At 45.0% G+C, this 12071-nt stretch overlaps 1 protein-coding gene across 2 annotated transcripts in view; it reads right to left on the bottom strand.

Annotated features, from left to right (window-relative positions):
• LOC128348123 (vomeronasal type-2 receptor 26-like) overlaps positions 1-12071 on the bottom strand; it is a 35845-nt gene that overhangs the window by 4422 nt on the left and 19352 nt on the right. Inside the window, exons 3-5 of one of the 2 annotated variants that reach the window (XM_053303737.1) lie at positions 11315-11493; positions 8087-8394; positions 1293-1511 (exon numbers count right to left, since the gene is read on the bottom strand). In XM_053303737.1, coding sequence (XP_053159712.1) covers positions 1293-1511; positions 8087-8203 — 336 coding nt within the window. In that variant the 5' untranslated portion in view covers positions 8204-8394; positions 11315-11493. The remainder of the gene's footprint in view (positions 1-1292; positions 1512-8086; positions 8395-11314; positions 11494-12071) is intronic. The other variant, XM_053303738.1, reaches the window with a different exon arrangement.

The raw sequence follows: 12071 nt of genomic DNA, 5'->3' as shown, positions 1-12071 counted from the left end.
ACATACTTGAGTTTCTCCTCACAACAACCCTGTGAAATAGGTTAGGCTGAGAGAGAAGTGACTGGCCCAGAGTCACCCAGCTAGTAATATAATGGCTGAATGGGGATTTGAACTCGGGTCTCCCCAGTCCTAGTCCAGCACTCTAGCAACGGAGAAGTCCCTGAGTAGCCACCAGACGAGCCGGTGGCAACTGCAGATGAACCTCTCCAGATTATCTCAATGGGCAGTGTGGTTCATAGCAAAGAAGGCATTCTCTTAAATACCCAGGGCCCAAGCTGTTTAGGGCTTTATAAGTTATAACCAAAACCTTGTACTTTGCCCGGAAACTTATCGGCAGCCAGTGCAATTCTTTCAAGACAGGAGTAATATGGTCTCTCCGAGATGACCCAGAGACCAACCTGGCTGCCGCATTCTGGACTAACTGCAGTTTCCGGACTATGTACAAAGGTATCCCCACATAGAGCGCATTGCAGTAGTCAAGTCTGGAGGTGACCAGCAGATGTACTACTTTTCTGAGGTCATTTATCTCAAGGTCATTCCATTCAGTTTCAGTAGATAATACTTCTTGGGAAATGGGAACATAACTCAAGCTTTCATAAGCAAGGATGCTCCGTCGGGGTGGGGGGATGCTTGCCCTCCTACCCACCCCCGATTTCTGTTTAAGAAATCTAACAAGTGGGGCACAACTCAACCACCCAGAAATACACGTTGCCCCTTCTGTGCCACCACCCCCCGCCAATGTTTTTTCTAGTACCAGCACTGTTCATCAGACCCAGGATCCAAAAGATCCATATACTCCCATTCTGAACTTGGTTGTTTATTTGCATCAGAAGACAGTAGGAAGGATGGGATACAAATGAAATAGGTTAAAACCCTGGTTTTTTGTAGGAGCTAGGAACATCTCAGCAACAAGCAGAATTCAGAAATAAAGGAATTTCCTTGTTCAAGAGGGAAAACATAATTGATTAGGAGAGCCACATCTCTGCAGAGACACTCAGGGGATTTAGAACCAGTATAGAGAAGCTCCAATTATATATATATCCCGAGCACCTCATTTATCTATATCTATATCTATCTATCTATATAACTCCCGAGCCCCTCATTATGAGATATATAGAAATAGAAATAGAAATAGAAATAGAAATCGATATAGATATAGATATATTCTGGAAACAGAATTCTGGATGAAGCTGATGGTTGCTCTGATCTAGTAAGGCAGATCTTTTGTTCTAAAGGACTGCAACATGCTACAATTTTCCTCTGTCCCCCTAGCAGATTCACTTCCTTCCTACCTGGGTAGGCCACACAATTGCATCTAGGTTGATGATGAAATCCTGGCCGGGAGGAGCCCCCATATCCATTTTTCCAATTTTCACATTCATGGAAGACAGATTGGGGAAGAAGATGAGATTCTTGATATCATAGGTAGCTGATCTTTTGCCATTTCCATTAAAAGATACTTCCATTCCAGCACACGTGTTAAAGCGGATGTTCCTCAAAGAGTCAAGAATCTGACAATAAATGAAATTGATCTTTTGTTTAGTTTAGAGAGCTAAAGATGCTCCTTTAATCCCCTGCTAACTTGGCAAAGAGGCACCTTTTAACGTGGCGATTCTCTTTATTTAGCAGGGGGACAGTAACTGGCCCTATCCATTCCCAGCACAATACCTCCAGTGAATGATTATGAGCCCTTTGGGGACAGGGTTCCATCTTATTTATTTATTATTTCTCTGTGTAAACTGCCCTGAGCCATTTTTGGAAGGGCGGTATAGAAATCGCATAAATAAACAATAAAATAATAATAATGGGCACTTATTAGTTAATGTGTGAAAATTAACTTAATCTGTGCAAATTGGTTATATGTGCCCAGTTGTATGTATGTATGTATGTATTTATTTGACTTATTTTTATACCACCCAAAACCTACATCTCTGGGCGGTTTACAACAAAAAATAAGAGAAAAGTTAAAACATTAGTTAAAACAAATAATGACAAGAGAAATTAAAACATTGGTAAAAAATAATGACAACAAAACGTTATGAGATTTTCAATGACAAACCATGAATCCAATCTCATTTGCTACCAAAGAATCTACACTAAGAACACCTCAGAAACAACAAAACCAGTACCCTATGGGTTAGCAACCCGTGTGGGTGGTTGGCACCCTCTGTGCACTACACCACCACTCCCTCTGGGCCCCCCCGACACCCCCCAAGTTCAGTTATGGGGCTGCTGAAACCTCCATTCTTCCTTATGGAGAAGAACCTTAAAGACACGTAAACTTCAAAAATCACTTAAAAATCAGTCCTTTGCCCAATTCCTTTCAAATAATTCTGGTAGCTTCCTTGCCCCCATTGAGAGCTACCACCCACCACACTCTACTCTAGGCCACCCCTTTCCCCCCAATGTGAAGCTATACATTTGCTGGAATCCTCATTATTCCCTATGAGGAATTCAAAAAAACTTTAAAAATTCACCAATAATCGGAGTATCCAATTGCCTTGGGGTTTTGTGGGTGGTAGGCACCCCGGGCTGCCTACCACCCACCCCACTTTTGTGCCCCTAGGTGCTCCACAATAGGGGATAATGGGCTGGTTCAAGTCCCATTATACCTTATGGGAAAAATAATTAATAATATTTCAAATATTCATAAAAAATCGTAGGAGTGTTCAATTGCTTCAGCGTTTGGGTGGCTGTTGGCACCCATGGGTGCTCCATAATAGAGAATAATGGGCTTGTTCAAGTCCCATTATACCCTATGAGGAAAAAATAAAAATAAAATTCAAAAATTCATTAAAAATCATTAAAAATCACATGAGTGTCCAATTGCTTTGGGGGTTGGCTGGTCGATACCCATGGGTGCCAGCTACCACCCCACCCACTTTTGGAGATTCAAACCAGTTAAAACTGGTTTTAAATGGTTCAAATTTGAACCGAACTGGGGTGGGCTTCGAACAAAATCAAAACCGAACCTCCCCTCCTGGTTTGAACCCTGATCGAATTCGAACCGAACCGGGCAAACTGGTTTTGTGCACATCCCTATCAGTTTGTTATTCCTCATCCAGCCCATCACCGCCTTCAGGCAGGCATTTAGGGAGGTTATGCCTTCTCCTGATGATGTTGACATGGAGAAATAGATTTGGGTGTCATATGCATACTGATAGCACTCTGCACCAAATCTCTTGATGATCTCTCTCAGCAGTTTCATGTAGATGTTAAACAACATCAGAGACAATATGGAGCCCTGAGGGACACCATACAAAAGAACCCCACAGCTTTTGGGGGGTGGGGAGCATTATTAAAGTTCAATGAATATTTGAAGGGAGTGGAGGGAGCTTACCAAGGCAGTGTTGTGGATGACATTCTTGCTTTATTACCTGTAAAAAAGCTCTCAGGGCCTTTACCAGACATCAGGCTTTACTACAGGATTAAGGGGGGGAAATACTGCAAGTTACAAGGCATATTGGATATTTTGAATTTGCCCAAAAACCTGAGGCAAAAAGTTGAATTTTTTTACCCTGGACATTAATTGAGCTATGATCCAATGTGCAAAGAAAAATCCGAATCGTGTATGGATTGTTCCCCAACAGCTCGGAGGGATTTCAATGGAAATTGGGACAATATGTGAACACACACCTGCCCTTCCAAATCAAAATTGCCATCTGGCAGAGCTCTGGGAGAAGCAGAGAGAAGCACCAACACCACCCATATTTCCATTGGTGCCTTTTTCCTTCCTAGAATGCACCAGAGTAAGATGCTTCATGTCATGTGATGGTCTGTCCCAGGCACATTGCAGCAAGGAGCATGGTGCCAGGTGGGCAGCTTGTCTGCCACTGCTTGTGCCTGCTTTCCCAGAGGCCTTTTTAAAATAGGAAAGCCAAGAAGAAAACGATCCTTCCTGCCACATTTAGTAAGGAATTTCAAGGGGGCTCCCATTCCTGCCAAATCACCCCCATTTCCATTGCCGATGAAAATACTGGTGGAAATGGAGAGGGAATGTTGGTGTATCCCTAGTTCTTGGCTTGCTCCTCTCCTGAGATCCAGCTGCTGGTCTTAGAGACTGAATGCCCCAGGCCAATGCATTGCTAGTCCATGGTGCAGAGAGTAAGATAATCCTCCCTTATTGGAGAATAAGGGAGTATTTCCTAGGAATTGGACAGGAAGGGGTGCAAATGGAAGTAAATAAAAATAGCCATATTTATCCATTCATAATTATGTCTCAGAACCAATTACTATTGTATCAAAAGACCCCCACTTAGTACAATGTTCCAGTTATTCTGAAATGAGTGTGCAGCCCTATTGGACAGCTAATATCCTCATATTGGACTGAGGGTTCTCCGTGGCTTTTGAGTTATTCTCCTAGGATAACTCCCCCACTTGTCTTTGGGCCAAAGCATCCAACTCTAGAGAGTACTGCTGGGCTGACAACACAAGAAGGGTCTCCCCTTTTCAGCGCTGTTCTAATTAGGCATCCTCAAATAGCCATGAGCAAAAAGTAAAGTCCCATTGAGCTGGAATATTCTGTATACAGAGAAATGTTTACTGAATACATTATACTACTTCAGCTACAAAATATGTAAGGAGAGAATTTAATTTTATGGCATCAAGAACAAAGGAGGAAAGCCAAGATGGATGTGTAAATGATCTTCCGTGTCCTGTATTTTACATACTTGTGGGTCATGCAAATTAAACATAGGCTTTTAAACTGACTTTTAAGTTACTGTTTAGTCAATTAATTTAGGTGTATCCTTGCTTTTTAAGATGTCCTGCTCAACCAGTCCCCTTGAGTTCATGACTACCTCAGGGCATCATAAGAAATATCTGAGAGAAAAGTGTGTTGTGGGATCCCCTGTCCTCATCATAATAATGCACTCTCTCTTTTGCACATGTATATGCTCTCTCTCTCTCTCTGTGTTCCTCTCCACCACCACCTACATACCTATATGCCCTTCTCTTGATCCCTTTACCCAGTCAACTGGAATGTTCCTTGCCAATTCTCTTAGGTCATTCCTGCCTGGAGTACAAGCATACAACACTTTTGTCAAGTAGCCCCTTAGTAATCAGCTGACTGAGATGAGGTCTCTGGAATCCAAATCATCTGCCTCTATCTTGATTCTATCTTGAAAACTAGTGTTGAGTAAAGTAGCTCCAAACCAGTCAGTGCAGATCAAAATGATACAGATAAAATGTTACACAACCTATTGTGGGTTGAAATACATTTTACCATGGTCACTAGTGTTTAGAACAGGCCTGCTCAACTTTGGTCCCTCAGCTGTTTTTGGACTGCAACTCCCATAATTCGAAGTCACAGTGGCAAATAGCCAGGGATTATGGGAGTTGTAGGCCAACATCTGCAGGAGGGCTGAAATTGAGCAGCTGTGGTTAAGAAGATGCTGAACCTGACTTCTTTTGATGGCTGGTGGCTACTTTTTATGACACCCCCAAGGGGACTGGGGTATTTATGACTCTTTACAAGAGGAATCATATTGAAAGGAAAGACCTTGCCTGCCATGGCTGCAGATTCAGAAGCTTCTTGCCATCCCTTCTCATGGCCCATTTGGATCCTGATGAATACACGGCGAGTAACGCATGTGCTATGGAATAGACAGCATTGTAGACACTGTAGCTGTGGCTGGTCATGCTCATTGTGAACATGGAGGGTAGCAAGTCTCCTAGCTTTTCCTCCCCTGTACACCTTTTCATGTGACTTATAGCAACCTCCCCTGGTATCAGGAGCTCACAATGAAATGCAATTTCCCACCAGTGCTGGAGAAAGACATCTCCCTGGGGATAATTTGGATCTAAAGTAGAGAGAAAATCTTTGAATCCGGGTACATATCCCATCTCAGCTTTGAAGAAAAGAGCCCCGTGCAAGTATCTGAGATCTGACCCTTCTGCATGAAATCCCTCCGCAGCAAAATCCCACTGGCTTGTCAGGATCCAAAGCCTTCCAGGCTCAGGCTTATTCTGATATTCCCATAAAGAGATTATAGCTGTTAATCTTGCTATAATATTGGAGTCACCAGAGACAATCACCACGTCAGCCTGGAATTGAAAATATGGTTTACTTGCATCCCTTGCAGGATCATCCAGTTCCCGAAGCATTTTCACGAAGGCCACACAGATGTCATTCTGGGTGAGCATCCAAGTAAGAGTCTGGATGAAATTTTCCCCATTCTCGTTATCCAGAGCAATGAGCCCGATCCAGTTCCAATGGAAATACAGGAGTAGCTGGACTAACCCCTCATACTCTTGGAGTTCATTGGGATCGATCCGATAGAATGAAGGAGAGATGGTTTTCTCTGGATTGACTGAGCCATAACCAAGCTGAGTGAAGACAGAGTTTCACTTTAAAAACAAATGTCTAAACATAGTGTGACTCTCCATAATGTAGTGATCACTCCAAAGTCAGGGTTGCCAAGGAAGTAACCCCAAGTCCCTGGTGCTCAAGTCCAGTAGCCTGCTTGCTCAGGAAGAAATCGCCCTCCTGCCTGATCTTCCCATCTCAAGCAAAGAGAACGAGCCCTTTGGAAGAGATGCTGTTTCTCCAGCTGGGGCTGGGACATTCCTCTCCTTGCAGAGGCCAGCAGAACAGCCCATTGCCTTGTAAGGAGGAGGAGGAGCTCTAAGAAAGACAGAAGCAAGTGAGGCAAAATGCGGCCCTCACCATCTCTACCAGCTGCTGCTACTTCTCTAGCTGGAATTGGGACACTCTGCCCTTGACAAAAAGGGGGGAAATTCACAAAAATGAAAGGGGAATCTGGTGAGGATTCTGCAAAGGGGGAAACCCTGCCTGCCTAAAAAAGAACTCCTAATAGGGGCAGTGGAAGTGCACCTCATAGTCGGCTGTGTGGTGCGGCGTAACGGCAATGGTGGCATGGCTCCTCTGAACCCCCCAGACCGGGCCCTGTTCTCCAGTGCAGCCTGGTTCTGGCCTCCACGGAGACCATTTGTGTGACTTCCACAAATGGAGGCCACATAAATTGTGTGCACAGGGGTCACGTTGTGCACGGAGGTCACACAAATGGAATCTGCATGTACAGAGGCCAGAACCAGGCCTTGCTGGAGTGCTGGGCTGAGTCAGGGGTGGGGGACTGGAGGAGCCATGCTGCCACTGCCATGCAGCCAACTACAAGATGCCCTCTCGCCACCCCTATTAGGAGTTTTTGAGGCAGGCAAGGTTTCCCTTTGCTTGTAAAGGGGAATCCTCAGCAGATTCCCCTTTACAAGCATGCCCCCCTCCAGACAAATCAAACGGTTTAGAACTGGTTTGGCCTGGTTTGACCCTCAGACCGAACCGGCTTGTGGTCTGGCGGGCCGGTTCAAATTTGGCTCGAATTCGAACCAAACCACTGGAATCAGTTCCATGCACACTCCTAACAGACTGCATTGAGGGACTGAAAAGAGTTTTTAGATTAAAACCACTGAAGAAGACTGCGTAATAGCTGTAATGCAACTGGCCTATTGTGAAGAACTATTAGGCATATTTCTGGAACAGTTTGTATCAATTAACAGATTTTAAAGAAATATCCATGGAGTTTTATTAAGGACATCACACTGATTTTGATCACATTGCCTGAGAGAATCTGAGAAGAAATATTCATTTGGACTTCTTTATATTATTCTTTATATTATTATTATAGGACTGGATTTATACACTTTTGATAAAAGGTAATTGTTTTCATGCATGATTATGTATAAGGATTTTAATAGTGTTCCTTTAATAGAAGGAAGGACAAGGAAGTTGTCTTTGAAGTCAAGACACAGTTATTCTTGGTGATGTGGGATTCAATCCTTAGAGAAAGCTATTAGAGTATGTAACTGCCTCTGAGGAAGAAAAGTGTGATTCTATGAGAGAGAGGCCAAAGGCAGAAGAAGGTCTATCTGATTCCAAAGTCAAAAAGAGGAAATGTCTCAAACAGCCAAACACAGATTCTGTGTGTTGCAGTTGTGGTTCCTTGTCCGTCCCTAACAACACAGTAGCACCACACACCCATTGATTCTGTAAAACTGATGTCAGAAAACATCCTTTGCATCTCTGTATCACTGAACTAATACAACAGAACCCCTCCAGCTATTCCCTTACCTGTGGGACCTTCAGGATGCCCAAGGTGGAGGCCATCAGCCTTGAGATTCTGGAGTCGAGACCCCCTATGACAGACAGCAGCCTGGTCTTCCTGTCACAGTTATAGTTAGGAACCATTGGAGCTCTTGTGGAGAGCAGAGACAGGATGGCCTGTTGGGTCCTTTGTGTGTTCTGATTGTCATCATAGATACGGAAGCCCAGCGTGATGTTGGGTAGGAGCACCAGATCCTTGTTGAGTTCATTGATGGCAAACACCAAGGCCAGGACATGCTGATAGTAATGGGGCACAGGGCTACAAGGAGAGTTACCTTAGGGGAGGTGAAAGGCATTAATATATTTCAGCAGAGCTGATGTGGTCTGTCAAGACTGTGATCCACCTACAGCTGCATCTTTCCCAGCATCCATCTCCCATCAGTAGACAGGCAAATGCTCCCAGTGAAGTCCACAAGCAGGCTGCGGAGGCAACAGCTGGGGAAAGTAAGTGATTGAAGAGTGAATAGTGGACGGTGCCCTCCACTAGCCACTGCTCATGAATGGTAAAGAGCATTGGGCTCTGAATAGCCACCTATCCTGGGTAAGCCAGGATAGCCATTCTGAATTTTAGAGCTGCCTTTCCAAGTTTGCTAAAATTTCCTAAGAGAAGCATATTTTAGGTTAGAGTATTTGATTTAGCCTGTATTCTACTGGGCATGTACTGAACATGATCCTTGGCACTCCCTGAAACTCCTGTTTTTCCTGTGCTGCCCTTTAGCGTCCATGCAAAGTTTCTACTTTCTGATAAATTGGTCCACTGATTTCAGAAGGAAGGTTTCCTTCTGCTGCTTTGGATTGAGATTCTTTCCCTTAAGATCTGGTCAGGAAGCTGTACTGCCTATGGTTGCATCCTGACAACAATTGCTGACACTGTGTCCTAGGGATGTGCTTGAAACACAATTCAGCATCCAAATTGCAACATATCCCTTTAAAACCAAGGACTTGCACAGGCCCTTTAACATAGAGGAAAACAGGTCCATACCTCCTGCTCCTCTGCTCGCTGTCACTTCCATAATCATGGCGCTCCCACCAGCTAAGATCGTGCGCTGGCTGGGCATCCCCCTGCTGCCCCTATGCAATGCCGACACACACATGGCCTCCATGCATGCATGGTGGCCATTTGCATGGGCAGCATGGTTGTGGCAAGCGGAGGAGGAGCAGGTATGGACCTGCTCTCCTCTGTGTTAAAGGGGCTGTGTAAACCCTCGGTATTAAAGGGATGTGCTGTGGTTCAGATGCTGAACTGCATTTCAAGCCTATCCCTACTGTGTCCTTGACCCACACCTACAAACCACATCTTGTTTCTCATAGTGGCTAACCAGATACCTCAGGGAAGCAGAGACCCATAATCAGAATTAGCATACATATAGCACCTTTTGAATGTGCAAAGTGATTTACATGTCCTAATGCACTCCTTCAATCAACCCTGTAACATTGGCCAGTATTACGATCCTCATGTGGCAACTGGGGAGCCAAGGCCGAAAGGAAATGTTCTAAGACTACTGTGAAGCCTGGTTTTCCTAGAGGCCTGGCTTACGACCCTGTCCCCATAGCCTACACATGTAAGCCATTGGAGAGGGGAGGCACTGTGCACCTCCCCCTCCCCCACCTTCTCCACACTGGTAGTCTGCTGGCTGGTACATTTCACTGTGACTGAGCTGCCTTTGCCTGCCTAGCTCTCTCCGAATGCCAGCTCTCGTAATCGGCTGGCTTTCCCTTAAATGGCTCCTGGAAGATGCCGGGGCCATGCCTCGGTGAACCCTCTGGTGTGCTGGGGACCTGTGTGCCACCCAGTGTGGCTGTGCATGATGCCTGTTCCTGCTGAGGCTGTCCTGGAGGGCCACATGGCTCTGTGACCACCACATGCCCATTCACGCTATCAGCCGGGGACAGCAAGGAGCGTGTGCATGGCCACAGCCATGTGCAGCCTAACTTGGGGGTGGGGGGTAAGCTCTGTCACCCCTGTCACCTTGCTGCCTCACTACAACTACTTAGGGAGTTTGGCGGAGACAAGATTTGAATGGGAGAAGTTCTGATTCACAGCTCATTCTCTTAGGGATTACACCACACCAGCTCAGGACACCCGATTCCCACCATCAACCTCCCTGAAACTACATTTCCCAGGTGCCAGGGACACTGTTTAGCACTCCTGGGCATTTTTCACACAGCAGGTTTTACCACGAGTTTACTGTGAGGCTTAACTGCAAGTTCAAAGTTGCCCCCCAAAACCGATGCAAATAGTGGAATTTTTTTACCGTGGATATAAATCAGACTACACTCTAACACGTGTGGAGACCTGGATTATTATAGCCAAATACTCAGGTTGGTAACAAAGCTTTTGGGGCCTAATATCAAGTGCTTTAAAGATGAATTTATAAAAGTCATGGAAAATCCCTAAAAGCTGCTAGCTTACCCAGTAACAAGCAATGCTTACCAAAGCAGAAAGCAAAAAAGTTCAAGTCAGCAGAAAAGTTAAAGATAAACTTGCTGGCGATAGCAAAATAAGAAACAGGGACTTCCATGGCGCGCGTGCAAGTTATTAGCTAACGTGCTAATTTCAAACTAACGGTATCACTGTATAACCATATATGGAAAGGTTTAACTTACTTCTCCATTTTGTATTATAAAAGCAAGCTGTGTCTTGCAGTTCTTTGCCATTGAACCACCTTGTTCAAAGACGCCTATTAAGCGAAGGCCTAGTCCTTCATTTGCACAGCAAGTGGGAACAAGGGAAACTCCTTCTTGGCTAAGAGGTGTTGTCAAACTTTGCAAATAAAAGCAACTCAAAGTGTCCAAACTGAGTGTGAAGCTTCATTTTTTTCCACACAAGCAATGAAAAACCCAAATCACAGGGACTTTGGGGGTTAATCTGGCTATATGAATGCACATTCTCCATTTGAGGAGATGCAAGCTAAAAGCCCTGTGTGAAAAATGCCCTGGTGATGTCAGGAGAGAAGGATGGATAGATTTGCTACTGGCTCAGATACAATCTAAGCTCCATAAGAATTCACAAGACAATAAAACTCATCACAGACTGAAGGCAATCATTACAAGCTGCTGATGTTTGTATTAGGAATCAGGGAACTGTTGTCTCCAGTGGCACCAGTAATGCAACTAGTGCTCCACATAAAAACCAGGGCATGACAAAATCCACCTGTGGATTTTGCATCACAAAACTTTCTTGGGAAAACTTACCTATCGTAGAAGGAAGGCCATTCACGAGGAGACTCAGCAAATCTAGATCTGTAGTAGATGTATTTGCGGAAGGGCAAATTCCCCCCAACAATGAGGTCTCCTTGCCTGTAATAATCTTCTTGGCATCTAAAGGGTCTCGCCAAGGTGCACCTGTTCTTCAGTGCAATGTGGACTGCGGCCTGAGGCAGGAGCCAAAACAAGAGGAGTAACCAGAACATAACAGCACAGAGAGGTCTTTGCTTGAATGTAGTAGAGAATTTGAAGTGCAGTTGCTTTCATGGGATGCAGCCATGGATTGAGACAGTGACAGACATCAAGGACCCCGATCCCCTTCACAGCCCCAACTGGAAGAGCCTGGGCTGTATTTATTGCAAGTGTGTTTTGTCCAGGATTTCTAGTAGATAAAAATCCCCAGGGATTCATCAAGAATTACTGTAATTTAGGGAATGCCAGGGGAGAGAATCCCCATATTGCTCGTCTCTCCTCAGAGTTCAATGGGAGGAGAAATATGTTTGCATCACTCTCTGTCTATAGTGTCAGAGACACACCCACCCCATGAGACTCCAGCCGATCCTGATGGGCAGGCTGAGGAACCCTCAGAGGATGAGGACTGGGGGGACGACATCCTGGCAGGAGAACCTTCATCTGCCTCAGGACCCATCCCCAAGGAATACTCCCTTCCAGGGTCCCCCCAGGATCTGCCTGACCATTCCCTACCTGATGCTTCACTGAGCCCCTGATGCTTCACTGAGTACAC

Source organism: Hemicordylus capensis, chromosome 2, assembly GCF_027244095.1.
Source record: "Hemicordylus capensis ecotype Gifberg chromosome 2, rHemCap1.1.pri, whole genome shotgun sequence".
Lineage (NCBI taxonomy): Eukaryota > Metazoa > Chordata > Lepidosauria > Squamata > Cordylidae > Hemicordylus > Hemicordylus capensis.
Note: the sequence above shows the minus strand (reverse complement) of the source record. Positions and strands in the feature narration are given on the sequence as shown.